The sequence below is a fragment of the Pieris brassicae genome, chromosome 7, assembly GCF_905147105.1.
Source record: "Pieris brassicae chromosome 7, ilPieBrab1.1, whole genome shotgun sequence".
Lineage (NCBI taxonomy): Eukaryota > Metazoa > Arthropoda > Insecta > Lepidoptera > Pieridae > Pieris > Pieris brassicae.
The window spans coordinates 11041881-11068614 of record NC_059671.1 but is presented as its reverse complement, the minus strand read 5'-3'; the positions used below and the strand labels follow the sequence as shown (position 1 = coordinate 11068614).

At 34.2% G+C, this 26734-nt stretch overlaps 1 protein-coding gene and 1 long non-coding RNA gene across 4 annotated transcripts; both read left to right on the top strand.

Moving 5' to 3' along the window:
* Positions 1-628: 628 nt before the first annotated feature.
* On the top strand, positions 629-22408 carry LOC123711924 (prothoracicostatic peptides-like). Of its 3 annotated transcripts, none has more exons than XM_045664789.1 (7): positions 629-683; positions 15791-15874; positions 18141-18584; positions 18693-18803; positions 18903-19011; positions 19438-19527; positions 22055-22408. In XM_045664789.1, the coding sequence occupies exons 1-7, from the start codon at positions 654-656 to the stop codon at positions 22078-22080; spliced, it is 894 nt and encodes a 297-aa protein (XP_045520745.1). In that variant the 5' UTR covers positions 629-653; the 3' UTR covers positions 22081-22408. The 3 variants fall into 3 exon arrangements, with proteins under 3 accessions (XP_045520745.1, XP_045520744.1, XP_045520746.1); XM_045664788.1 differs by having other exon boundaries at positions 18138-18584; XM_045664790.1 differs by lacking the exon at positions 19438-19527 and having other exon boundaries at positions 18138-18584.
* Positions 22409-23532: 1124 nt separating this feature from the next.
* On the top strand, positions 23533-26391 carry LOC123712422. The gene is made up of 3 exons (XR_006754083.1): positions 23533-23647; positions 25428-25484; positions 26041-26391. It is a non-coding gene; the product is annotated as an uncharacterized LOC123712422 (long non-coding RNA).
* Positions 26392-26734: the final 343 nt, after the last annotated feature.

Below are 26734 nucleotides of genomic sequence, written 5' to 3'. Positions count from 1 at the left end.
TTTCTTAACGTATGGAAAATTTCAATTTGTTGTTTTTCTATGCAATCTGTGAGTTTTATAAAAATATTTTTTATACTTCAATCAGTTCCTCAATTCAATTCGTCAATTAGTTCCTCAGACAAACACCCTAGCCTAAACTAAGTCAACACGTTACATTAATTTTTATTTATAATTGCAGTCACAGTCAGTCCAATACATACAAATAGGAAGCTCAGGTTTTGCAAAGTTACGTCAAAATATCTCGTAATGATAAATATTTTTTATGACGGAGGTTTAAATTATGACTACGAATATACATAATATTTAAAAATTCGATATTGTATTTATTCTGTTATTTGTGACACACTATTTCTAAATAATCGTCGATCACTTTTTTGCGAAATCTTACAAGTTTCTCACATACCGTTACACGTGCACTTAGCTCTTCCAGCTCGTTCCTGCGGGATCACATCTGTAACCTCTTGACCCTGATCAACTAAAATATCTAGACGTCATCGATGACGTCACAAGATTTTATAAAAATGGGCGGAGTCAGGGATGCCATGCGCTGGTTGGCGCCGCCCATCGGTTCGAGGAGCCAACGAGTATATAAACCATTTCAGCCTGAAAGAGCAGCAGTCCACGTCGCACTTCAGGCAAGAACGTGCTGTCTGATGTCGCAAAGTTTGCTCCGAAGTACAACGGTAAGTAGCTCTGAAAAAAAATTACGTAAAAAAAATAGATATACTCCTATAAAATTATTAGATATAAACAATCTACTCCAATTGAAAGCTTGTTTACACTAAAAAATCTACACAAAAGAGTCTTCCGGCAACGACTCCACGTAAAACTATGGGAAATTCGAAAAAATCAGAACATCTAAAATAGGATTTGCAACTATTTCCATAATTTTAATGTTTTTTCAATTTAGTTTTCTTAACTGGAAATTAGTTAGCCAAACATTTTCAAATTAACCCTTATAGCGTATTGGTATGTTAGACCCATATAAGCAGTAAATTATGTATATCCTATTTACTTAATTAAATAATTTATAGGATAAACAAATTATATTCCAAATTTACAATTCGCTAAAAACGAAGAATTGAAAGTTTTATTGAAGCCTATGAGTGCTTTTGCTTGGAGTGTTGTTGGGGAACCGAGTTTATCTTGGAAGCCAACTTTTTAAAGGCTTCTTATTTAATGCGTAAGACAATGGATAGTCAAATGATATTCAGTTATGATCACGTTGTCCTTTTATTCATTAGCAATTAAGTAAGCATTACTAACGGTAGTAAAACTAAACACAAATATTTCTTTCGCATATTGAGCAGTAGTTCGTTGGCAACGAATATGCTGTCAACCGGACTAACAAAAAATTATCGCGTGAATTGAAATTGCATAAATCTGGATGATGTCGTCTTTATTATAATTGCTCCTTATCTGTACAGGCCTTTCGATTTTTATTTAAAATTATCAGAACAGTAAAATTATATGTAACAAATAGGAAAATATATAAATAATTAACTTTTAATACAAAAAATTATAAAACGGGCCGTATAATATAGAAGAGAACGTTTTAAAAGGCAATTATAAAAATTCAATATAAAAAATATTAAACGGAAAATCTTAGAAGCGTGAAATCATGGGACAATAATTAATAATACTCGAGTATTAAAAGAAATTATTTCTATACCACGGGCATAAGTTTCACCGATTTTAAATTACAATGCCGGCCATGGAGAAGGCGCGATTGGTTAAGATTGTAATAAATAGGCTATCGGTAATTAAATTATTCGGAAAACGAAGTCAGAAATATTTGGGCTCATGCAAAAGTTATGAAGACTTACGTCAGCCTTTGAAAGTCTGTTTCTATCAACAAAAGATAAAAGACATATGTATCATATTACTTATATCATTGACGTGTAATGCTTTAAAGGGGAAAGTGATTACATTATTAAATGCCTATTTGGCGTGGGAGATTATTTAGACCACGCACGATCAATTTTGATAACGATCAGTTTTTATGTGACAATAATAAATTTGACATTTGCATAACTATTTTTCATATGGCTGATTGTGCGGATTTGTATAATTGACCGAACTAAATATAACACTTTCTTTGCCAATAAACGGTCGGTAAATTCTTTCAAATAGATTTCACTTAACATCAGATGAGCCTCTTATATTTGGGATTAACACCCAAATATCATGTTGACGGTAGCCATCGATCACTAGAATAAAGAGAGTATCAAGTAAAAACATTACGTAGGAGTTGGTATTGATTGTCTGTGCAATGGAGTGAAGATAAAATTATTTTCGAACAAAAATTATTTGGTCCAAAAATCCGTTAATATAAAAAACGTTTGTAAACTCATTGGGCCGTTATGGCTGTAAAGAGTATTCCTCAAAACTGAATAATATGTGAGTCACTCTCATTCCCGTAAATAAGATATTGAGATCGTTTTGGGTTGTATTTTATGTCAATATTAGATACAACTTGATAAGATAGTTATTGACTCAAGAAACGTCCGACAGATATTAAGACCTCATTACAAGCTCAAAGACCCAACGTCTCTATTTGCTCTGATCATATTTGAATTATTTTATCAACAAATTGAAATAACAAGAAAATTACGTTGTCAATATTTCAGTTGAATCAATCTCCTGCGGGAGATTATTGATCTGCTGCCATTAATACTTCGCAATCTCTGGATCTATGAATAATAATTATTCTGTTTTCTTTTTTGTTTAGAATACCTGTCGTTTAATAACTTTCAAGATTAAAACAGGTTTCAATTAGTTTCTTAACTATTGGAGTGAATTGTGAGATCAGAATTTTATCACTGTTCTTCGTAGTTTATCTTTATGATTACACTATAGTTAAGTCATTTCAAGTAGTGACGCGTATTTGTTTGAATAATTTGACGAGAACTGCAAACCTCTGGGACGTCCCGAATTAATTAACAACCACTGTTATAGCTTCAAATTGTCTCAAGAAATCTGAGCTTGACAAAGGGTTTTGAGGTTAAACACTGTAGTTAAATAGTGAAAGCTGTTGCAAAAAAAAAATGCTGAATTCAATTTATGTTGAAAGAATGTCTATATCTATAAAGAAGTCGTGTCTGTGGGTGTACTCGAAAATTGATCAAGACTCGGTTATTGTCAAACTACGTTTTTATATTTGGTAAACTAGCAGGTCATTTAGTTCATCAACCACGGTTGATAGATTGCTTAAATAATCTTTTATGCTAAGTTTTTCAACGTCACTTTGAAAATCCGTCAGCCGCTGATGGACCTTAAATAAATGAGCAAAGAAGCAATATCGGCGAAGTAGGCTCGAAACTCAACTACTGTTCGAGAACACAATGCGCCATTGCTGTCTTTAAGTGCTAACAATTTATCCCGAAACAAAGGTAATAGGGATACGGGGCACTGTACTTACTCTAAAATATATTGTCAGCGCGAGAGTAACGGGTTAAATATTTAAGTCAACTCCATTGTCTCCAAAATTAAGTAGATCAAATGAGTCGAAACATAAAAAAAACTCGCTTATATTTTATTATAAACAGTGTACAAAACCTTCGCAACTATGTAATTTATAAATACCTGTTTGAAAAGAAGTAACAGTCTTAACTTATTCACTAAATTTTAAGTTTATTGAAGAAAGTCGATGGTATTTATAAAACATAGAAGCTACATTTTAACATATGACGTAGACATTTCACAGATCTCTGTAGACCCTTCGTAGATGTCTGCTACGCAGATATTCTGTTTGCTCAGACGCCCGATATTGAAATTGTTCTATATTCGCAATCAGTACTGCCCAATCTTCAAGACTTTTAGAAGAGCATAGGTTTAGAATGCCTTAACGCAGTTTGAGAAACTGACAACCGTTACCTAGAATATATAAGGACTGAGGACTCGCAACTGCGTTGCCAGCCTTTACTGATATCACCATCAATTATATTAACTAAAATTTCTATCGTAGCTACTTTCACACCGTTCTGTTGTTACGGTATTCTATTGTATCGTGCTGCTGCAGAGGTTCAAACCATATTAGTGCTGCAGATGCTGGCTGTTCGGGGTATTTGTTGTTTTCCCAAGGGAGTCGGTACGGAATAAGTTTAAGGAATTAAATCTTATGATACTATCTGGTCTATATATGCTTGAAGCCTTGTTGTATGTTCAAAAATATAAGCGATTTTAAAAGAAATTGTGACTTTCCGCAGTACAATACTCGAAACAGAATCAATTTGAGTATACGACCAACCATGCTCCAGAAGATAAACCACTCCTTATATAGAAATTGTATTCGTTTTTACAACTATCTCCCAAGCGAAATTAGACAATTATTACTAAATACATTCAAAGCCCTCGTTAAACGTGAATTTATCAATAAAGCTTTTTATAAATTTTACGAATATTTAAATGATCCTAATCCTTGGGATTGATTTGCTCCAGTTCAATCCATTTGTATGACTCAAGACTTAGCGATTAAAAAGAGTGGCGAAAGTTTCTTGCGTAGTAAATGTAAATTTAAAATTAATTTAACGTGTTTTCTGACGTTCATAAGTGTACTTGTTTACCTATATGAATAAAGTTATTTTGGGTTTGAGTTTAATAACTTGTCATTATTACTATTGTTTTATCGTGTTTACGTTAAAATTACCTTTTTACCTCTCTCGGTTTCTTAATAGAAGTTAAAGTTTGTAATAACCAATTTAAATTATGAGTTAAGTTTAAAGACTACTCTTAAATGGTATGCGGTCGGAGTCACATGAATCCGCTCCACCGAAAGTATTAATTTAAAATCCGGTCACTGATTGAAGCTACCTCCCGCCATTTGGCGTCATTTATATGGAAATAGCTTTGTTTAATTTTTATTGTAAATTGATTACTGAGTCCGTTATTTGTTTAACTGTCCTTATTTACCTTCAGCTGATTTTTATTATTCCCGTGAATGGCCGGTGTGTTTTTATAAACGCGGTCGCAATTAACTCCGCTCGTTACTTTTAATAGTTCGTCTTTAATTCAATCGTCTAATTTGTTTCGCTCCCGCCATTATTGTGTGTGTGCTTATTTCCTCCGCGTTATGAGTAATATATAATGCTTTACTAAATAATATATGATTAAATGGTTGCACAATATAATGGGAGTATGTTTTCTGGTCGTATATAATAATATTTGAAACTTCCAGAGCAATCTGAGCTCCTTATCTCGGATACCTGCTTCCACCGGTCCGCCATAAATAAGCACCGGGCGAAGTGTCCCAAGATACCGAACCCAGCCACTTTATACACGATTCCTTCCTTTGTTGGTATAATTTATTCATGATCAGGTTTCAAATACTAATTACTCAATTATATTTTAAATAAACGTAATGCACACGTTACGATCGGTAGCTGATAGAAACTTTCGAAACAAACGCAAGTTTTTTTATCATACCAAAGTAAGATTAGAACAAATGCGTTAAATGCGTGCGTTACTTTAGTACAGGCAGATGAGTTTAAATAAGTCTTTCAACATATTATAGTAATGATAGTATAAGTTAAACATGTCGCTTTTCACATAACCGTACAGTTATATTTTTCCGTCGCCAATCATAAATGATATATTATTAGCATTAGTTAGGTTAAGAAATGCCACTGAGCAATATTTTTAATTGGTTCTGCTATTCTCAGATTTCTGTTTTCTTAGCTTTTTCTTGATTATTTGTTTTCCACAAAAGACTAGAATACTCCTAGTAGGGGATCAGCCTGTACCTTTTCCTTAAAGTGCTAAGTCATATAGGGTGAGTGACCTTTATTTAAAGAAAAGATAAATTACAATTATACATATAAAAATGATATACACAGAAGACCATGAATCACACAACCTAAACTGTTAATGCCGTTCGCCACTTGAAAGTGAGGGAAAGTTTCGGCATATTAAAAATTTTAAATCCCAGTTTTTAATAACCTCAGAAGCGCCTTTAGGTAACTATTTTGAACTCATTTTTTAATATACACAATAAACTAAGTCTACTCAAATGAAATCCTTTGTAAAACCATATTATATTTTAAAGTTATAAATAGAATAAGAAGTTTAGTCGAATACAAATATTAACAATGGCGAATTAATTCACAAACACAGATCACAGCAATCACAAATTAGCACCTTGATCATCAAGTATTGTTGAGAGGTACTTCTCTCTCAAGAAATATACATTCAGTTTCTCAACAAAATAACTTCTCAAATTTTCAATAAATTGTCATTAAGGTGAAGTGTCGAGGTAAATAACAGACATCTTTACTCTTCAACGTCTTGATTTATTCTGCCATCCATATTAATACACTACAAGATACTAGTACACATTACAATCTACACAAAGATTTAAAACAACGTTTTATACATTTCTTTTTAATTATTGTATCTCCTACTGTTTGCAATACTAGGATTGAAACACTAAGGCTTATGTTCTTAAGATTATCAAATTGATACATAATTTAGTATGAAAGAATGTTTTAATTAAAATACAAAAAAAATGCCGAATTGTTAATCCTTGCATTGGAGCCATTAAAAAAATAAAGGTAAACTTAACATTAGCTATACATCGTTCCATAATTGTAACTAACAGATATAATATTTTAGCTAAGTTTAGCATTATTAAAGAGTTCATAGTGAAGTCTTCTCTGAGAGCATATAGGGACAGGTGCAACAAACACAGCACCGTGTCCGCCGACCGACAACACGGATTATAAACCCGCACGTTTCACACCAATACTTTGCCCTGTTTATTCTCTAAATAATAGCTAATGTTAACACTGTTTACACCAATCACGTATTATACGAGTATATACTCGTTGGAGTGCCTTAACAACGAGGCTCAGGTGATGGGTCAACACAGTGCTCTAAAGTGCAATTGTAAAGGTATCAGGCATCAAAATTTAGGCAATACAGTTGATTTAACCGTAACGTAATCTCAGTTTGGTGATATAAAAGCCATCGCTGTGCTCCTACAGTATCTTTTTGTACTCTAAAATAGTTTATTGTTACACTATTTAATATTTTTAGTGAGATAATTTAATATCTAGTATAAAAATTAGTTTAAAAATGAAATTAATTTATTCGTATCTTATGGGGAAAATGATGTGCGACTGCAATTATACAGAGACGTAACGAAATGTGTTGTAACTATCTCAATATCGCGCTATTGTTGATTTTACAAAATATATTAAGAGTCTTTGTAGTATAAATCAGGTAATTACAAGGCAATGTAAATGAGGCATTATGATGGCAGTCAACATTGTTCAAGAGTTTTATACTGGTCACATTGGTTATTCTAAAGGGAAACCTTTCGATCAATGAAAGTCGGTCCTTTTGGCTGTACAAACTCATAGCGCCAAAGTGTATCGTCAAACACTAATATACAACAATCAGTCACCTTTGGTTTGGCAAAAATTTCTCGTTGGGTTACACCTGTTGAATCACTCGCCTAGGTAAGCACATTTAAAATATTGAATATAATTATATTTTGGTCAATATGATTATCAATTGAAACTGGCATACAACATATATGGTAAACAATTAATTCTTATTACCCTTCGGAAACAGTACAATTTGTCTCTGGTTAGGGAGCGTAGCAATGTTTGTTTTTCTAAAGTAAATAAACACGCAAATTTGAGTTAGTTTCCTGGATGTTTTTTTGCTCTCGGAATACACATAAAGCAAGAAGTATCGAGCTTAAATAAGTAACAATTAAGTAAAGGCCTTAGTGCGGCTGCTTCCGTTTCCGGCAAACCTATGTACAAATGTGATGTCCTACTTTCTTTTTATTTATACTTCATTTCCACTCACAATAACAACACATTCAACATTTTCATGCATAAAAAATGACAAAAAAAATTTCGGTACCCCAACCAGCTTCAACTTCCAAATTAATTTGGAGTTTACAAGTCAAACATGTCGACATGTTTCATTCCACGCAAAACATATTTGTTCTGCATCAGCAGTAAATCCTTTTTAACGGCATTTTGTGTTGATTGAAAAAGATACAAATTATTCTAAACCCTCGTGGGCAGTAAACATTAACTAAGTCTCGACAGTCAGCTATAGGGTAACATTTCGCATTTTAGGCTTTAGCTTCATTTGTGTTTTCCCTCCATATTTCGTACACTGTTTAAACAGAATATGGCCCAAATAACCGGTGTTATATCGTTTCAAATAATCCATGCATTCAAGTACTACCTGAATCGACAACAAATATTATTAATTCTTTATGTTACTACGTATAATTGCACAACACAAAAAAATCCCAAAAGGTTTTTTTATATATAATAGGAGGGAAACGGATAGGAGACTCATCTGATGTTAAGTGGATACTCACATTGCCAGAAGGCTCGCAAGTGCGTTGCCGGCCTTTTAAGCCTTTAAATTTATTTATAAAAACACTCCTGTCCTAACAGGTGACCCTAAATTGACAAGAGTGCACAACATGTGAATAAAATACGAAACAAAAATAACAAACAAGAAATTAGGAATTAATTAGGAAAAACACAATAACTACTATTGGCACTAACGAAATAAAAATTGTCAGCTTTCTCAACGGACAATGTAAAATGTTTTACACAACAATTTTATGGAGTAGGTGTGTACAGTAGCGGTACACACCGTACATCCTAAGATAGATGTGGCTTTTAAAAATTTATTTGTACCCGCTCCAACATCACCTAATACTTATTTTATAGGGAGCTCACCTACAGTCTGTCTCAGTACAAACCTAAGTCTCTTATAAGATTTTTTACAAATCTGTCTTTATGATTTTGAAGTTTGATTATCTGCTTTATATATAATTTATAAATTTGACAGATAAATTATATATAAAGCAGATAATGAAAATAAAATCATAAAGTATAGTAGTATAGTATCGGTACAACGAGAACTTTCAATGATTAGGCGACTGGTTCCGTACTCCTTCATTTCTTCTGGAGAACTGGCAGTTAAAGCGTTTTGTACATATTTCTGTTTTTAACGTTCATATGTGTGTATGTATGCTGATCTATTTGAGGCAGCCACTCGAATATTCAAAGTAAGAGTCGAAATGTTAATATTTCATCTTGTAATAGATATCATTTTATTTTACTGTGAATGACATAAGAAAACTGTTTGTAGAAACTCGTAGTAAGTAGGTAGTAACATGTCAAGTTTCGAAAAGTATACTTTTGAATCATATACTTATTAACTTATTATTCTGTACATGGCGTTCGTTACAGCGTTAGTTGTGAGCTCTGTGTGAGCTTTAACATAAAAAACAAAAAGCGTAAAGATCTTGTGTCGTGCATACGAATATTATTACAACTTCAAAAACGTCCAAAAACAGACCACCACATTTTTTTATGCAAAAGTTTACCATTTCCTCTCAAAGTCGCTTTGAGTCGACTCTCGTAATATTGTTGGTAAAAACGTTATAACTGTCCGTAATGAGCAACTAATGAGCTCGCCGCACACTTTTATTTACTCTTTCGCAATTTATAAGCAGCTTACAACTTAAAGAATGACATCGTAGAGTTTTTCTAAAAGTTATAAAAACTGTTTCGCTGTTTATTTCCCAAATAGCACAAAAACTTTACACAACCTTAAGATGAATTAACAAGGCCTTTGCCAGTGTAACTAACTATATTTAAACACAAATAACATCTTCATATGTGTGTGTAAATGTTTCACAAACTACCATTTCTGTTTAAAAGTGCTAACAAGTTGAAGCGCCATGAATCGTGTATCGTGATTGATGAGTTTTTGTAATTATATTGTGCAGACAAAACGAGAAAACTTTGTTATTAAAAACCGCAACCCTACAACAATGCCTGTACCTATTTACGTTAACAGTACACCAATATTAACTGCTTGTATTTTACGTTCTACTCGTATCATTCTACTTTATACTGTGCTGCAATATTTGGAGACGTACGAGATGGATTAGGTCAATACGTGTAGTTGAAGATATAAGTTATGTAGGTGTGAGAACGGAAGCTTCGACTGTTAGCAGATGCACAGTTGATTGTCAAGTTTTCTCGTTACTGAAGCCCACGAAGCGTGAACACTTGTGAGTCCTGTGTGACTTTCCTTCTTTAAATGTCGAATCACATAACAAGTGTTGAAGTTGTATTCAAGTATACAAATCTTTTTGTAACAAATCTAAATATATACCCACAAGAGGCAGTTAAATTTTGTCACAACCATATCTTGTTATGAATAAAGTTTATTATTAGTATTAGGAGATTCAAAATATTGGTTGAAAAAATAATATTAGTGCTCTTTTAGACGAATCTGATTCTAAATTGAAATCATTACTTTCTGCCCATCAATAATTTCTTTTAAGGGTAAAACTCACGACATGTTGATACGATAAAACGAAGCACAAAGCGATGTTGGTTAAATGACACGTCCATTCTTTGGACTTCAGCTAGAGAACGATTTGATTAATGACTTCACTCACGGGCACTTCTCAAACAATTTTTCTATTAAAAAGTTCTAAGTAATCGTTTTTTTTTTTTTTAATTATAATTTATTAATGAATTTTTTAAAAAGGAATTAAGAATGTGAGTACTATATATACGTCCTTAATGGGCACAAAAGAGGAAAAAAACATAGGCCGAATCTAATATTTCGCTTCGATAATAATTTCTTACGTTTATTTTAGTGCTAATATACAAGCTTTTTTTGTTTAAGATGAAAAACGGCTACGACAGAGTTTTTAATGAAAGATTGGCGATACCTTGATGGACGTGACAGTTTAATAACGTCGCCTCTTCCCCGGCCACCCTCACCCGCGCACCTCACCCCCTCAATACGCTGTTAATGGAGATTAAGAGATTGAAGCCGTTTCTATTTCAATAACTTATAAAACATAACGATGCGCATCGTTCGTGAAAGAACTGGAAACGATTGCTGAAAACCACTAGAAACGCCGAGTGCTCTCAGCTTTCAGCTCCGTTTTATTGATGAATTGATAAATCAGTAAGATTTATATCAACATATCACGAAGAGTTAAAATAAATATGAAAGGAATATGATCAAACGAAGATTTAAACGTTTTTAAGGCTACTATTAAATTACCTTATAAGTATTCAAATTCTACCATCACCTAGCTCGGCACGGGTCCGAAATTTAATGGTAAACTGTTAAGCAGTACCTGTTTTTTCTTTGATTACATCGCCGCCAACAAATTATACGAAACTAAGCCAGCCGTCGATTGCGGCTACTAAAAGTTATTGACGATTTCCGGAATTCGGAACTGCATTGGAATATACGTATAGGTTCCTACATCTGCAAGCCCCTCAAGATTACTTACGCTATACGTATACGTATACGATGCCTTACGGAATCATGAAAGCGTGTGACGGATCGCTTTGACGTATGAGAGAGACCGACCCTAAATCATTATTGAGTGTAATCAAAATGTTTTGATGATTGAAAATTATTGTAATTTTCGTCAACCGAAGTCTATTTGAATTATATTAACTTACGTGAAGTCTCAAGTTTATAACGAACCCAAAACGGTTTAAGATAGTTTACTTCAAATAAACCGCAAGTTAATTTGAACCCATCAAATGAAAAGTCAACGGGCAGATTATCCTCCGTCAACGGATCTCATCCAAACTTTAAGTCTCGTCTTAATAACTACTTGATAGTCATTCGTTCTGTCCTCTTTTAAAACTATACCTTTGGAAGGTATAGTTTTAAAAGAAAAAAAAGACGACTTGGTTGGAAACTAATTTCATTCTACTTTCTCATTCATCGAATTAAATCGATCGATTAATAAACAATAACCCTACTAACAGTTATTAATTAAATTAGCCGATAATATAGCAATAAGCTCTCATTATACAACGTGACAAATCCGATGCGTGATGAAAGACCGCGTGACACGATTACTGCGTGTTTGTCACGTACGAGCTGTCGATAATGCGTGAATGCCTCAATTACTGACGTCTCGACAAGTCGGGTGAGACTCACTTCAACGTAAGACTCATTTGAAAACGTGACTTACATGTAACAATTTTGTAACAGTACTCGCTTCAAAACAACGAAGTATTTATAAGGACATTTTCATTGGTTTAATAGTAAGGGAAGTGGACGAGGGGCTATGTCTCGAAATGGAAATGTAGCAAGAAATATAATTCCGGCAATTTGCAATAATCTCGCTACAAATTAGGTTAGAGCGGGCTCGAGGCGCGCAGTTAAATCTGCCCCACCGGGGCTCGCGCTATTAAACAGTCATAAACATTATTTATAATTTACTTTGTTTTTTTTCCACAATCCACGGTTGCGTTAGATTTACAGATTTGTGTAATTCCTATAGCGGCAAATTACAAACGTCTATTAAATGAAACGTTGATTACGGCCTCACAGCAAAGCTACGATACAAAGTTTGTAAGGCGGTCTACAAACAGAAAGCCACCATCCCGAACTCGTAATCTCCGCTAAGCCCCGTAGACCTTAATCGAAATTAAATGTTTATTATTAAACCGACATTATAATCTATCGAGTCCCATTTAGCTCATAGACCCTCGAGTGTCACTTTCGAGATGATAATTGCTCGTTATATCTCAAATGTGCAATTATTATTGCCCGAAGCCGAATGTCATGTAAAACACTCAAAACGTCGGAGATGTTTAAATATAGTATTGTCTTTTGTTAAAATAGCTTGTGTAATTATGTAAATAACTATAAGTTTTAAAAACAATACATAGCTTTAATCCGTTCAAAAAGTGTTTTTCCTAATATTTAAATATATTTCCCCCATTAAACAAAATAAATGTGTATATTTACATATTCACTATCACTCATGTCTATATTCTTGTCTTTTAAAAATATACTTGATATGTAGTAGGCACTATTAAATTAATCGAAGATATTTACTAATTCATAGATAGTGACTCAATTCTACGCCTGCCGTGAGCACTTGACCTAGCCAAGTCTGTTGTTATTCCCACCAAGGAAATGCACATACATTTTCAATAATAATAACACATACTACTACAACTATTTGCAAGTAATTACATGTATTAGTAAGAAATCTCTAAACAACAGTGGTCGATTCCTCATCCAGCAATAGAAATAATCTATCAGAACCATAACGACTCCCTAGTTTAGTCGAGGCATGTGGCAGACTGAAATATAGTGTTATTACAGCAGATATGTGACAAAAATATTCATAAAGGATTTACATGTCGTCTTTTTGTAGACATGCACTACTAACATTTCTCATAAGTCTCGGTATATCTACAGGCCTAGTAGAAATGTAAACGTGAATAGTCATTTGACTCTGGTGTCAAAGATTTAAGTCAAAGACATATTATGTCGAAATTCGATAATTACGCGTCAATGATTTCCTTGTACGAAGTAAAAGAAAGACTTAAAATCCCTTTACAAAACGTACAGTAAGAAGAAGCGATTGCTACGCTTTTCTAAGCGGCTACGGCGTAGAAGCTTTAAAAAATGATAGTAAATTTTACTATAATTTTGTGTATCTATGACCCCAATCGTTGTAAAAAGAATATTGTTCTTTGATGTTATAAATTTGTGTGTTTGATTTGGTGGACGAATAACTTAATAATTATACAGACACGTTGGAATTATGCTTCATTTACGTCATTAGTAGTCACTTAATGACGTCATTTATTGAGAATTCAATTTCTGTATTTGTAAGTTTATTTGATTATTCCGAAAAACTTTGTTAATACTGAGCTAAATCAATTAAACGATTCATTAAAGTTGTTCTGATTTTGAATATTGCCATTAACTTTGGGGAGAGGACAAACGAGGTGCTTTGTGCCTGAAATTGTGAGTTGTATACGTATTTCACAAGTTTCATTTCATATTTCATGAATTTCTTAATATCTGGAATGTTAGTAAAATATGTATAAGTGGGTTTTTTATATGGCTAACTCCTTCACCGTGGAAGTCAAAATGACAGAGTCCACAATTAAATAGACTTCCTCATGTTTAATGACATCAAGTGGAATAATACTCTATCTCCTAAACAGACTGAAAAAGGGAAAACTGTTAACCTTTTCGTGATCTGGCAACATGAACGGTTCATATACTTTGAATCATGGTCTATAACTACGACATAGTCATTCATATTTAGTAGACGTTGAAAGGTTTATTTAATGCTAATGTGCCAACTGATGAATATTTAGGGTCACGTTCAGAATGATGCATTTTAAAATTTTACTTAAAACCTTTTATCAAATTGTATACAAAACTATTTTTATAATTTTATGCACTTCAATGTGTACTCCATCTCTAACTATATAGGTAGTCAGTAAATTAGTTTAGTATTAGAGATTAGCCGAAACTTATTAACAGTATGAAATAAAAATTGTAGGGAGTTTCAATATTCTGCTCTATGTAATGAAACCGCAAGAAACAAATGATACTGATTCGGTATAGGTTTTAGAATTAAAGTTTGGAGTATGATACAATTAAAACATCAATTATACAAAGAAGGTATACAACCTTAAGCGTATCGCGGAAAAAATCTATATAAGAAAGAAATTGTCTTTATAATAAGGCCTGTGACGCAATCGGGCTATCTTCAGGTCTAACCTACATCAGATACATAATTATACCTATGAGATGTATGTGTATGAGGCTGATCGATATCGCTCTATAAATACAAAATGTGAGTATGCTTTATATCGCACTACACGACATTGAGAACGCGCAATACTTGCATTCCTCCTGAATAAAGCTTTTAACCTGCTTGACTCTGTAACCCAAAGGATTATTTCGGTTCTTTATGTTTATGTATTAGGTTGCTTCCTGTCGTTAATAATAATGTGATTTGCCAAGAGATAACTTCCGATATCGTATCGTTTGCTTTGAAGAATAACAACTCCACAACCCGTAGCTAAAGACCATCAAAGCTTGACCCCTCACGTGCTCCAGTCGTTTGACTACGACAACGACCTCAAGTAATCCCATTGAAGTGCAACAGATCAACTTACAATGGATAAAGCTGGCGTTTTTTATAGATCATTGGCTTAGCGAATTAAACCGTGCCCTGTGTGAATGTCTGAGTTGAATTGTTTTCTTTTAAATAAATAAATCTCTCATAAATATTTAGGCCACATAACGCTGGAGTGAAGAAGCAGCGATCGGTTGAAACGGTTTGCATTAAGACAATTCTTATATGCATACAAACTCTGTCGAACACTTCCGTTTAATTACTTTCAGCTTTACCAACATCCACGTCCAAACAAACTGTTATAAATTATCTTTAAAGTACTATGAATATATAAAGAATGAGTAAAACTATTTCCGCATTTCGTCATAAAGCAAATTCTAAAGCAGTTTATTTGTTTTCAATTGCAAAAACAAAAGCTTGGTACAACAAAGCATTCTTTATTCCCTGAAAGCCTTATTTCTATGTTCATTTTGTTTTGAATGCTTAACAACTATTTTTAAATGTAATAAAGCAATTTCTCTTCGTTTATACGTTTTAGAATAATTCAGCTATGAAGGAGCAGCTGAGAAATGTGGATTTCGCATCCTGAACATAACATTTTATGAATTAACATTCTTTACCCGAAACCCATAAACAACCTGAAAATTTTTAAACATTTTTTTTTGTTAGCTGGAAGAGACAATGATAAATTTAAAATTACACGTGCTGTCATTTTTATTAAAAATTATTATAATCAATAAGAAATTTCAGATAAAAATTATGAAATTTGGTCCATAATTTACTCGTACTTCATAGAACATATCTGAACAGTTTCGAATGTAAGTTGCTCATTTTATGAAACGTTTGCAAATGTTACAGATGCGCTGTGTGGCGGCGCTGTGTTTGTCCGTCCTTGCGACGCTCGCCGTCGCTGCCGCCGAGACTCACGACACGCTACCCCAGGTGATTACTACCATTTATTATAAATACGAATGGATCGAGACACAATTCAAAGTATACTTTCAATCGCATTATCATACGCAGACATGACAACCGAATGTCACTTTTGTTTTAAACAATTATTGTCAGACGCATGACCCTTCGGGATCTGAATGAGCAAACTTGTCTTTACTTCACGGGCCGTTCGCTACTACAATAGATCTCTTAGTATAAAAGCTGTCAACAAAACCTTTGTTATGTGTTTAGACGGAATACGGGCTAAATTACTGTTTCCGAAATTATAATATTTTTCACTATCATTTCAAAATAAAATCCTATGTTATTTTTGTTAGTATGACAACTAAAGTAAAAATGTTTTGCAAATGCAAATTTTGTGGCGTAATCTCACCCATCACAGAGGAGTATTGTGTTTTCACGCTATTTATGTTGATACAAACCTAAAATTTGATACGAACTAATTTCAGCAAACCTTAAAAAACTGAATAATGGTTTTCAAGATAACGATATACTGTCTAGTCTTGCAAATGATTGCCTAAAATACAGACAGACAACGTTGAGTTTGAAATTACGAGTATGAAAACTGGTAAAATAATTGTGAATTCGATACTATTATTCTTTGTTCTTAATATTAAAACTGCTGTATGTAACAATGAAATGAGGCCGATAAACAAGTTCAGTTGTCCTGACCTTACCTATTCACGTTAACGTATGGGCTTTAAAAATATCAACGCTACGAATATTATTTTAGGTTGAATCTAAAAGTGTCAAAAATATAAGTAAAATTATGACTACTTTTTAGAAATAGAAGCTCTTTCAATTTGCTTTTAAAATATATTATAATTTTTTCTAAGCACGTAACGGCTATAGAAAAAGCGTTGTCAGAAAGCGGGTGATATTAAAAATATTCACAGAATACACAACCACGACGCAAAATGCGAATAAATCAGTGTCGTTAAACAAATTTTCAGCCAGTCCAACAGATTGGAGTTCGACTTTATAAGCCCTTCTACCTTCTTACTTCTTACCTCGTGCCGCAAATCTCATATCTCTTCAGAACTGGTAGCTTCTGACTAATTCTGGACTACTCATTTATTCATTTTAATCCTGTAGGGACTAAAATGAATAAAGTTTGTCCTAAGACAGACAGACAAACTCAAAAAACTTTATTTATATAGGTAAATAACTACACTTATGAACGTCAACAGAAAAGGTGTTAAATTGATTATACGTTTACATTTACTACAGTTCGCAAATCAAGGGCGCGCAAGTAGAGCGGACAAGAAAAACTGACAAGAAATTTTCTGCCATTCTTTTTAATCGCTAAGTTTTAAGTCATACAAATTGTTTGAACTGAAAGAAATCAATCCTTTATTGATTAATTTACGTTTAACGAGAGCTTGGAATTTATTCAGTGATAATTCTCAAATTGCGCTTGGGACTTTGTTGTAAAAAGAAATACAATAACCATTTCCAGTGGTTTATCTTCTGGAGCCTGGTTGGTCGTACGCTTAAATTAGTTCTCCGAGTATTATACTCGTGACCTCGTTTTAAACTCGTTTATTTTTTTTACACACAACAAGGCTTCGAGAATAGGTATATTGACCAGATAGTGTCATAATATTTAATTCCTTAAACTTATTCCGTATCGACTCCCTTGGGTGCTTTCCCAATATTTATATTTGCTATTTACTTTTATACACTTAGGTATATTTGTGCAAATAAGCACCCTACAGCCATATGACTTGATGACAGCCTGGAAATATAATCATTTAAAATATGAACCACTGAGTAGTAAAAACATCAAATAGCCAACTTTTACATTTTTCATTTCTTTTAATTTTTTTCTTTTTACTATCTACGAGTATAATCTAGTGAAAATGTCATTAAAAAAAGAGTGAGGCATTTATTTTTTAGAAAACTGTGTTTAAGCCTCAGCAAAGTAAACTGATTAAGATTCCGCGCGAAAACAATTTCATTGAACAACTTGTGAGGCGGCTCACGCGTCGCCGGCTCCCAGGATTTTTGTACGCAATATAATTTAACAAAGAGCTTTGCTCCGATACGCCGCTAAACTGATTTCATTCTAATTAAACAATAATCTCGGTTTAATCGCAGACGTATCTGATGGATATTGCCTCCGGATAGCTCGGACCGTAACCGAATACATAACGCGGCTCCTATTCATTTCATGATTTAACTGACCACAAGCAAACAACATAACATCAACCTAAATAAAATAAAACTATATTTTTCAACTTTGCTCCAGCAGACCGACAACGATATCCAGTTAACAGAAGAAGACAAGCGAGCATGGACAAGTTTACAAGGGGGGTGGGGCAAGCGAGCATGGCAGGACTTGAATTCTGCTTGGGGTAAGCGGGCGTGGCAGGACCTCAATTCTGCCTGGGGTAAACGCGCCTGGCAAGACCTCAACACCGCGTGGGGCAAAAGGGGTTGGCAAGATCTAAACTCTGCCTGGGGTAAAAGGGGATGGCAGGATCTAAACTCAGCGTGGGGAAAGAGAGGATGGCAAGACCTAAACGGAGCGTGGGGCAAGCGGGCTTGGACGGATATGTCGCAACACCCATGGGGAAAGCGAGCATGGCAAGACCTGAACACTGCTTGGGGAAAGAGAGGCTGGCAAGACATGAGCTCAGCGTGGGGTAAACGAGGCTGGCAAGAAATGAGCTCTGCTTGGGGCAAACGGACTCCTGTAAGCATACCTGTTCCTACTTTAATTACAAACACACTTTCACTTAAATCGAATGCTAGCTAAACCTGCTAAGTCAGGGAGTAAGCTAATCTTTTAGTCTGTTCGCAGGACAACTGGGCTAACTTACACGCGGCGTGGGGCAAGCGGTCACCTGAGCCCGACTACGAAGACTACGATCTCATTTCTGATCGCGGCCTACCCTTACAGCAGCTACAACCGGTACTCTTCATATTACTCATCGAAAAAAAATTTGTCTAATCCTTCCCCTATTTTCTGACACGCAGGGCTTAAAAAATATATTTATTATGTATGTAACAGTTGGAAGCCGAACAGCGTGGACTATCGGAGGCGCCGGAGAAGCGAGCGTGGTCTTCTCTCCACGGAGCCTGGGGCAAACGACCCGTCAAGCAGGCGCACTATAACAACGGTGAATTTATTTTATTTTGTTGATGTTACTGGTCTTTAAGTCTAGTTGCTCTAAAAGAAAACGCAAAAAATCTTCCTTAGGAAACTGCTGTAAACATAAAGTAGCATGTAAGCATGAAAGCCAGAATTAATTTTCGTACTCGCTGCGATCTTCAATGAATTACTCGGCTATTATTAAGCGTGGACATTTCGCAGTTGAACCCTTGAATATAAAATGTTATCATTTAATTATATACTGTACTGTATATAGGATAGCTTTAATAAATTGTACAAAATATTTTCACAAAATATTTGATTTGAACTCGGCACTCAAGGGTCTCAGGGCTGGACCTTTGTTGTTTAAGTCGAGCTTGATGCACCGAACTATTTGCTTTTAACTACATATCCAGAATGGTAATAGTAAGCATAACTTGCGAGTGAATCTCAGGAGCATATTACTGGAAGCGCGAGCCGGGCTGGACGAACCTGAGGGGCATGTGGGGCAAACGATCGATGTCCCCCTCGCACGAGGACCACGGTAACATATAAGCCCCACCGTCTAGTGCATCTATGCCTCTATTTGCACCACTGCATATTTAGATTAGACTGTAGAGGATTAGCAATTTGCACTTTCCGTAATAGTATGCTCTCGCACTTCGTCTCATTTCGCTTCACTCGCCAATCGCCTTAGTGTATCAGATTTCGCAACATTCAATCATTTCTCTTAGTAAATCTTATTTGGGTTTCTGGGAGATGTGTTTCATAGCACCATCACTAACCCACCCACCACTAATAGCACCCACCGCCACATTTGTTCCTATCAATGTACCTCTTGTTGTATTCTTATACAAGGACTATAACTTATATAACATGTTTACTCAAAAATTTAGCGAACGATTCAAACCGGAGAGTGTCAAATGATAATTAATTTAAAATCATGATCCTCTTTACAGAATTAAATTAGAGTTAAATCAAATGTAGCCTAAATAAATAGAAGCCCTTTAGATATGTTGACATGCGCCGGGTATCGCAGGAAAGTTGTCAACGTTATGACGTTTTGCTGAAGGGAGATTAACTTGCTTGAAATGAACAATCCCAATACTAACAAATGCTTTTCCCGTGTCATTACATTTTTGTGAATTGTAGTGAAAGGTCACTACATAATAAAAACACAAAATATCATTGAAATAATTAAAAATGGTTCCAAAACAAATTCCTTGAAAAATTGTAAATAACATAACCCTAGTTGTTTGAATGTATGAGCCATGTGCCAATCATGAATGCGCAGACAATCAGTGTCACCACCGACTGGCAGGTGCCACACGAACTGACGGACACATGAGTCTGAGCACTTCGTCATTTCATACATAGTAGATGTACGAGAGAGTAAAAGGACAATTAACCTCATTTTCAACACATACTATGAATTATCTGGTTCTAAAAAGACTTTTTTTAAGATTTTTTAGGCCAATTTTGTATTCATACCTTTTACATTGTGATTATATTGCAGGCGGAAACTACCTTGGATAACCATAACATGATGAAATACATATAAATTTGCGATTGCTCCTTAGAAATTAATTTCAATTGCAAGCATATTAAGAGGACTTAGAGCAACTTAAGTTACTTTGAGTTAGGTTAAGCATTATGGCAACAACGTGTTGTTTGAGTGACCGGTGAATATAATGCACTTGATAATTATATCATTAATTCAACTTCAATAAAACGAAATGTTCTCACTTGCAATGGCACACGAATCAAATTCATTAGTAATTAAAATGACCGATTATGCGATTCGTATTGTTATGGTAATGATCCTATTTTTCTCTTTCCGTATACAATATTTTACTTTCATAAATCAAAGTGCTCGTCCCAAATTCTAAGCACTGCTGGAAATGACGTTAATTGTAATGAAAATAAGCCGGCGTTGAGTCAAAGCTCTCTGTTTTATGAGTAAAATAGCATCATTTGCATTTACCAGTTTATATAAATAATATAATACCTCGTAGTTTTAAGCTTATACTCGAGTGTGGACCTGCTAAAAATACTATGAGTACGGTAATATACTATTCAATGGTCAATCGTTGTCTTAATATTAAATTAAGTAGGTTCAAAACAGTTTGCAATTGCAATCCAATCTAATAGCGTACTTTGCGTGCCTACTGCCTATACCGCGTAATAACATAATAAACTAAAGATTTTAGTATCAACCTTTTTATGTAAAACAACGCAAACAAGCAAACCTACAAAGCATTGCTAACTCAAAATAATAATAAAACTTAAATATATATATATATTAACCATTCAGAATTAGATGGGCTCATGCCGAAACAACACGTCTTAGAATCGTTAACAGAATGGTTCCAACCGAATGAGCGGCTCCTGACAATCTTAATGAGGCCTGACAGCGCTTGATAATGTTTACATGCTCGCCTAAAGCTACCCTTCTATATGTGACTCATACGTATATAAGCCGCACACAGGCATATGTAGTAATGTGAATACTATTACTAACGAGATATTACCAATTTTTTTACAATTATCCCGGGACACCTAGAGACGACGAAAAGAAAATAATTAATAATTATTAGCTATCTTCTTAAATGAATTAATACGTTAATGTGGATTAAATAAATGATGTACATTGTGCTAACAATGGGATTAGTAGAAATCTATTAGGATGGTATTAGATTCGGCTTTGGGAGTAATCGGGCGCTCAGCACCCGTTTGTAAAACAGATGGAGCGATCAGGCTGTCGGGCGACCCACCGAGTGGCTCGCAGCTTGGGGCAAATCGTTTCAATATGTAATCCCAATGATGCGCGAAAAACAATCGCTTTACACGATCCCCGCACTCACTCCTAATTTATTGGGCCTAGGAACATATTATAAATGTATCTATAAGGTATGAGTATTATTAGATGTACGTTATCTGTCTGTGGTAGGTACCTTATTAGTTTCATTTAGAAAGATGCACTCGAACCCTTTTTGTAGTCTCGGTAGATGCATGTTATGATGGATATGCACAAACATCATCATAACGTAATGGTATATTTGTGTTTTCAGAGAGCGTGACAGAAGACGAGGCCTAGACACTGGAACATCATGTATTACGATAAACTACCTTATCTTTATTCCAGAATACTTTAATTTACCTTGTGTTAGCGGTATCAGTTCCTGCTAATTGTTTAACTTATACTACAATAGACTTTAATTTGATATTGAGAATTACTTTTACTAAATTTGTACAAGTGTCACCTTCTAGTTAATGAAACAATTTATGGATATTATATGTTTAGCTGTAAGTCGGGATGGTGTAACATACGTTAGTTAAAAATAAATAAAAATGTAATTAATTATTGTATTTTGTTAGTAATGTTGATGTATTAAACGGCTTCACGAGTTGTCCAATAAACATTTATTCAGAGCCGAAATATGTTTCATTTTATTTACCTTATACTTACTACTGCACAAATCTCTGTTAAAGAGATTGATAAAGCGAACGAGTTAAGGTAAACTAGATATACTAATATCATGAACGATATTTAACCCGGTTAGTATAATACTATCAGATAGTTTAGCTTAATAATGGTTAAACTGTGGCCTCCACAGTCCTCAACTCTAACTTCCGTAATTAGTAGGCAGTTATGTCTTGGTGCACCGTTTACAACAAAAGTAGTTTAAGATCGTTTTGCATAACTGGCTTTGTCATCTAATAAAACAGAATTAGAATCCATAAAGTTTAATGTTTGATATAAACAATCGGGAAATTTTCAACCTTTCATCGTATCCACCTTTATTAAAGATACGAATCGTATTTGAAAGTGTTGTCATTTCATCGTTCTGTAAAGAATCAAAGAATAATAATACTAATGTAAAAATAAACTACGATAACGTTTGCTTGTATGACACATTATAACGAAAACACCTTGCTGCATTAAAAAGCGTCTTTTAAATTAATTATAAAACTGTGCGAACGTTCATTTTAGCAAAATTCAAAAGAGCTTACGCTGAATTAATTAAATATAGCTGGACTAACCGACGTTCGTAACACTAGCAGGGGATTATTGGGCCCGAAAATACGTTCGTATATACATTTACGAATGGCTAACTCAAACAATTTATACATACATCACGTAATGTTCCATATCATGAACACAATTTAATAAAAAAATAAAGTTACACGTCCAAATTTAAAGGAAGATACAAAATATTATTAATAACTCGATCTCATTGTTTTTAATATTACCACCAAAAGTCAACATGAACACAGATAATTTTATAAGATGAATCTCAGAAAACGAGGACTTAAGACGAAGCTCCAACGATATCTTTGCAAATGGAATATTTGTGCATTTGATTTCGTATTTACCTAAAGCGTAGTACTAAGTTTTCATTTATTATTGTTTTATGAGTAAAGTATTATGACGAGTATATAGCAGAGAAATAAATTATGTTTAAATATTTTCAATCAAACACTGCAAGACTGATAACACGATTCCTCGCGGGTAATAAGGCACACGACAGCAATTTGTATAGTGTGAGTGACGGCGTCGGCGGAGCGCGATGTGACGATGAAATATGAACTGTTTTATTGCCTCTAAGAAGCTCCGAACACACTACCAATCCACCTGTCGCCGAGATGACGACCTCATCAAGGTAACGCAATACACAGTAGTTATAGTGGATCAACCAAAACAAGAAACTGTCAGTTTAATTAAAAAGTTCATTCGCTTTAGATATCCTAGTGTTTTCGATAGTTAGTTTGATTATACATGCTGATAAAAGACGTTGAAGCATGCCACAATATAAAAACGAGAAAGATCGGTTGCTCTTAGTGATTACGTATTAACCATTTAAATTGGTAACAATGTGGATTGTGTTTGCCTTTTATTTTTGTTACGTGCTATTAACTATGATTATCACGATGTATAAGAGATAGATTCTCGTCTAAACAAAGATAGGGTAGGCGAGGTCAACTCGAAGAGTGCAGACAATAGTGATGAAGCTATAAAAAACAAAGTAAACGAAGCACTGATATTTGGGCCGCAACCACTCCATTCAATCGTGTACTAACACCAATTCTTTATTATTTTAGGGATTAAATAAGCTTCAATTTAATACAAAATGAGTGTGCTCTGTTTTTTATAGAACCACCATTTTACGACTTAAAAATGACAACATATATTATCCTTTCTTGTTTGGACCTTATGAGGAAAAGAGTGTATACTTTCGCTTATGTAGGTACAAATTCGGAGCAATAGAGTTCATAATCGGCTGTGTGGTTAAATATACTATTTATAAAATTAAATACAAAATATTTGGTTTAAATCCATTATGGGCCTTTTAAAAACATGGTCATTGCGGTCCATGAAGTGGCTATGTACACCGTGGCGGCGTGCAATCTGACCGATTGTGTACTTTGTGTATGTGCTGCCCTGAAGGCTCAAGCTCACACTGTATTACTGATTAATTGTCAATATTCAACACGTATCATTATCTAGATCACACATCCGAAACATTACGAAAATTAAACCAATTGCAAACGGACAACCGTTACCTGACTGAACAGAATTGCTTAATTCCCAACTTTATAAATTTGTTATAATTCTGCTCTGGCCTAAAAGCCTGCTAACCACGAGTAATATAGCACAACATGACACTGTCAAAAAGAGAACACACACGCCCACATGTAATTGCTTGTTTAGTTCAGCTTCTATAAAACTACGATATCAATAATGCCTATTTATCGATATGTTACGTGAGGTCGCAGCGCGTTACGTACTTACCCGATAACGTATCAGGGTAGCGTTACAGTAAAATCCTTTTATTGTTGGAACATTGAGGCTTGAGAGCAATGTAATGCGCTCCCCGATGTGACCGCTCTCCATTGCACTTTATAGGCTATAAACAAAAGAAATTTCCGACAAACCTACGCAGTACGTACAGTTTGACTTCTATATATTTTCTAAATTCGAAACGCAATAAGCAGCGCTTGAAAGTCAATGCATAAATTATTTAAAATAAAGTAATCTGATATGATCTTCTTCGATTAAATAATATAAAGCCTCATTTTGGCAGACCTGGCTTAAATAACATAAAACTTGCCGTAATTAAAAATAATAGACACTAATAAAGAATAAAATTAGGTTAATTGAGTATCAGCTGTAAGCTGTGCAGTTGTTCTTCAAAATGGTCGAATTTCACTTCTATTCACGTTATAATATTAATATTATACTTACTCTTATGTGCAATTCGCGACTGTCACAGAGTGGATGAAGGTCGACGTTTGAATGGGGTGCGTTAAAACAATAACATTATTTCTATGGATTTATTCAAAGCGGACAACTTCGGGGTATTTAAATTGCTAAACTGTGGACAAGATTCAGAGGATTTGTCGAATCACAGAGCAAATAAATATGTATATTATTATTCACAGGTTTAAAACAGAATTTACCGGTAATTTATGTAGGATCGACTGTAGCCAATTTCCGCTGTAAGTATTTGGCTTTTGTTTATTTATGTAATATATAATGAACCGAACATTAGACACAGAGTGTTTGAGATCCAATGAAGTGATAAAGATGTAAGTCTCAGTATCCAAATGTCCAAACAGCCAAAATGGTGAATGCGAAGGTATATTTTATGAGAATTGTTCCCAACACAAACTACAAAAGGAGACAAGGCTGTCTTTATCAATATTGCGCTGCTGTCACTTCACAAAATGAAATGTTTTCGCGTCCATTAAATATTCCCGTCCAGCTTCCATTTACTCAGATCACCTCAGCACCCGAAAATTTCGCAGAGATATAAATAAATTTGCAATCATTAATTACAACCAAAATTATGACGCCTTTACTCTTGTTTCCTATTTATTTTATTGTTAGCCGTATTCGAAAAAAAACACTTTACGATTTGCACAGATTTATGAGCTATTGTTGTACGTTATAGGTACGTATATATTTGGCAGCATCACATGGTGGTTAGCCAATGTTATAGGTTAATATTGAGATCTTTGTAACTAAATATTAAAGCTGTTGTATTCTGCCCAGATTAAGAAGACAGCATGCGGCAGTGGCACAGGGCACACAGAAATGGCGGGATTTGGTGGAGGCACACAGATAAAAAGAAACATAAATGTATTATAATGTATCTAGTATAAATAAGAGAGCAGAAATCAAAGACTTTATTATGATTATAATTATTGTCTTAGAAAACCCGTTGTCCGCAAAGTAGTGTAATATACTAGCTGATCCTGCGAGCTTCGTAGCGTAACAGTCAATGTCGTGTTTTAGACTAGCCGAATATATTGTACGATTTTATTAAAGTAATACAATGAATACAAATAAATATTATGTTTACGAATAACGAATTGCAATACTCAACGTTACAATGAGCCTTGATTTAAGTAGCTTAATATATATTCTGTTTATTTTACAAAAAATAAATTTCTGAACTCACACACTAAACCGAATCCGAATATTGTTAATATAATATATCACGTCGATTTGAAACCTTTATTTAAATACGTTTTTACCTTTATTGTAATTTGAAGGGAGAGTTTACCGTATCGACAGGTGAACTGTTCCTTTGTCTTTAAATTATATTATACAAAGAAAGAAGAGATACAACAAATCAGACAAATTAAAAATTACTTCAGCCATTATCGAGTTATAAGTGTTCAAACAAACCCGACCTTATTATATTAAGATAGTGTAAATGGCATGAGATTTGAAATCTTCATTC

Coding starts and splice junctions, on each gene's coding strand:
- LOC123711924 (XM_045664788.1), top strand. CDS start 654: ATGTCGCAAAGTTTGCTCCGAAGTACAACG. Junction 18,585..18,692: donor CTTGGGGCAAACGGACTCCT/GTAAGCATACCT, acceptor GTCTGTTCGCAG/GACAACTGGGCTAACTTACA. Junction 19,012..19,437: donor GCAGGCGCACTATAACAACG/GTGAATTTATTT, acceptor AGTGAATCTCAG/GAGCATATTACTGGAAGCGC.